Source organism: Sinocyclocheilus grahami, unplaced genomic scaffold (assembly GCF_001515645.1).
Source record: "Sinocyclocheilus grahami isolate Dianchi unplaced genomic scaffold, SAMN03320097.WGS_v1.1 scaffold1369.1, whole genome shotgun sequence".
In the NCBI taxonomy this organism is placed as follows: domain Eukaryota; kingdom Metazoa; phylum Chordata; class Actinopteri; order Cypriniformes; family Cyprinidae; genus Sinocyclocheilus; species Sinocyclocheilus grahami.
The window spans coordinates 15,996-19,555 of NW_015506548.1; the positions used below are offsets into that span (position 1 = coordinate 15,996).

The 3,560-nt window shown below is 38.9% G+C and overlaps 1 protein-coding gene across 1 annotated transcript in view; it reads right to left on the reverse strand.

Moving 5' to 3' along the window:
* LOC107569664 (hippocampus abundant transcript 1 protein-like) overlaps window positions 1–3,560 on the reverse strand; it is a 15,799-nt gene that overhangs the window by 3,257 nt on the left and 8,982 nt on the right. The window contains exons 7-10 of the mRNA XM_016255792.1: window positions 3,401–3,514; window positions 2,577–2,648; window positions 521–633; window positions 275–440 (exon numbers count right to left, since the gene is read on the reverse strand). Of these exons, the coding sequence (XP_016111278.1) occupies window positions 275–440; window positions 521–633; window positions 2,577–2,648; window positions 3,401–3,514 (465 nt within the window). The remainder of the gene's footprint in view (window positions 1–274; window positions 441–520; window positions 634–2,576; window positions 2,649–3,400; window positions 3,515–3,560) is intronic.

Below are 3,560 nucleotides of genomic sequence, written 5' to 3' on the forward strand. Positions count from 1 at the left end.
GTTTCGTGTCTTTACACATCAATGTATCGTCACGAGCCGCAGGGTTTCATTTGGGTTTGTTTGTGTATGTTTTTTTGACTCTCAAAGCTGTGATTCCCATCCACTTACATTATATGACTGACAGACCGCACCGGATTGAGTTAAAAATCTCAGTTTGTGTTCTACTGAAGAAACAAAGTCCCCTACATCTTGGATGCCCTGGGGGTAAGCAGATAAACATCACATTTAAATTTTTGGGTAAAATGTCCCTTTAAGAATGTTTAGATAGTTGCACTGTAAAACTGAGTAAGAAGGTGGTTTTGAACAGTATTGACGAGCGTGTTGCTGTGTTTCGTCTCTCACCCTGCTGGTCGCGATCCGTGCAGCGAGACACCAGCGCGCTCACGGCTGGAAAGGTGATGCTGGACACAGCAGCCACAGCACCAGCCCCCCACATCATCCTATCATCAACAAACACAGAGTTACTCACACCATTCACAGCACTGCTCACTTCCCAGTACAATCAATGGCAGATTCTCACCACGGTTCAGACCCGAAGCCGTACCAAGCCAGCTGGAACAACTGAAACCCCAGTCCAAGCAGCACTGTGCATTTATTCCCAATCTTCTTCATCAGGACGCTTAACAGTAACGTCTGCATGAACAAATAATCATGAAGCATGCAAAACCAACTGTATTTGTGACCCTGGAGCACAAAAGCAGTGTTAAGTCGCTGGGGGATATTTGTAGCAATAGCCAACAATACATTGTATGGGTCAGAATTATACATTTCTCTTTTATGCCAAAAATCATTCTCTTACTTAGTGTTTGTGTCTTGTGTTCTAGTATAAATATCTAAACATTCTTGAATCAAGATGCATTTACTGTACGAGTAAAATTATCTTGATTCAAGAATGTTTAGATATTTATACTAGAAAACCAGACAAAAACACTAAGTAAGAGAATCTTTTTTTGCAGTGAACAAATAGTAAAATGTAAAAATCACATTACGTGTAAAGTAAACCATTTCACAAGTTTTTTTGTTTTGTTTTAATTTTGATGATTAGAGCTTACAACTCATAAAAAAAGTTAAAAATCCAGTATCTCAAAATATTAGAATATTTACATTCGAGTGTCATTAAATGGCCATCCCTATACAGTATAAATTCCGGGTATCTCTTGTTCTTTGAAACCACGATAATGTGGAAGACTGCTGACTTGGCAATGCTCCAGAAGACGATCATTGACATGCTCCACAAAGAGAGTAAGTCAAAGAAGCTCATTATTTCACAGAGTGCTGTATCAAAGCATTTTAAATGCAAAGTTGACTGGAAGGAAGAAAGTGGGTGGGAAAAGATGCAAAAGCAACCGGGATGACCGCAAGCTTGAGAATACTGTCAAGCAAAGCTGATTCAAACACTTGGGAGAGCTTCACAAGGAGTGGACTGAAGCTGGAGTCAGTGCATCAAGAGTCACCAACAACGAAACAACGTCAGAAGCATCTCACCTGGGCTACGGAGAAAAACTGGACTGCTGCTCAGTGATCCAAAGCCCTCTTTTCAGATGAAATCAAGGTCTGGAGTAAGACTGGAGAGGCACAGAATCCAAGCTGCTTGAAGTCCAGTGTGAAGTTTCTGAAGTCAGAGATGATTTGGGGAGCCGTGACGTCTGCTGGTGTTGCTCCATTGTGTTTTATCAAGTCCAAAGTCAAAGCAGCCGTCTAGCAGGAGATTTGAGCACTTTATGCTTCCATCTGCTGACAAGCTTTATGGAGATGCTGATTACCTTTTCCAGCAGGACTTTAGCACCTGCCCACAGAGCCAAAACCACTTCCAATGATATTACTGTGCTTGTTTGGCCAGCCAGCATGCCTGCCCTGAAGCCCATATGGAGTCTATGGGATGTTTTCAAGAGAAAGATGAGAAACAGTGGATCTGAGCTGAAGCTCAATAGTTTCTCAGCAGAGCCACAGGCTGATCGCTTCATGCCACACCTCACTGATGCTGGAGTTTGTGCTAAACGAGCCCCGACCAAGTATTGAGCACAGAAATGAACATACTTTAAACAACTTGAGCTTTTCTGTTTTGCAAATCCTGTTTTTGATTGATCTTAGGAAATATTCTAATATTTTGAGATGCTGGATTTTTGACTTTCATGAGCTGTAAGCTCTAATCATCCAAATTTAAAAAAGAAAAAAAAACATTACATGTAATGAATCTAAAATACATGCAAGTTTCACTTTTTGAAATAAGTTACAGAAACTTTTTCACAATATTCTAATTTTTTGAGATGCACCCGTGTGTGTGTTTTTGGGATAGAGCGCTTTATGTGTGCGCTTCGAGCGCGAGAAGCAAGAGTACTCCTCTCAGAAAACGTACAAATAAAGATACGTTTAGATGTTTAATTACTATTTGGAGCATTGGGATCGCTAGACGAGGGCTTAATTTTTGTGAAAATCTCAAATTAGACCATTTCGCATGAAATTTTTCGCTTTTTTTGAGAGTAGCTCAAAATTATCCTGTGCGCATTCACACTAATTTTGCCAGCACAGGTCACATATCATCTCATAAACGAGTGTCTGGAGCTGAAGGTCTGTACCTGTGCTATGATGGACAGGATTCCCACCATCGCAATAAACGCTGCAATCGCTTCTGAGGAGAAGTTAATGACCTGAAACATAACGCACAGTTTTTAACGTCCGCGCTCCAGTCAAGGCACGTTCATTTCTTTATTTGCTTTATACAATGCATATTGTGTCAAAGCAGCTTCAAAGGAAAATAACAGTGTTAATGTTGCAAAATTCATCAATTATGAAAATAATTCAATTTTAGCTGCTCTACAGAAGACAATAGAGTCATTAATCCGATCAATTCAGTTCAAGTAGGTCATGATAGGTCAAATATCTAAAAATTCTGAAATCAAGATTCATATGCTTGAGACACAAAATAATTTATGATATTAAGTCTTGTTTTCTGAATAAACTCAAAGATAAGTGAGTTTATGGTTTTTAAATTAGTTTTTATTTTCATATCATCGATTATACGATCAATACAGATATTGATTATACGAGTTTGTGACCAAAAAAAATTATTAGATATTTTTTCTTGTTTTAAGCATAGATTCACTTCATTTTGATGCATTTTTTTTAGGAAACAAGACTTAATATAGTTAAATTTTATATATAGTTTATACTTAATATAAAGTCATTTTGCATCTCCATTAATTGCGTCTTGATTTAAGGATGTTTAGATATTTGTACTGGAAAACAAGACAAAAATACTGAGGAACAACATCATTTTTGCAAGTCCAAGTCAACTTGAAGTCACATTTCACGCTACATTGATTTCTTGTTTAATTTCCTTGTTTTACTCAGACATACGGAGGGAGTGAATGGGTTGTGAGCAGCGTTTCGAAACACGTACCTGTCCCAGATAGAGAAAGAAGCTGGAATACTGTCCGGCCTCGGGGAGATACGACAGGAACACTGTGACACAGATCAGCAGCACTGTGGAGTCTTTACCCACCTTCCTCAGAGACTAACACACACACAGACACACACAGAGAGACACACACACACACACA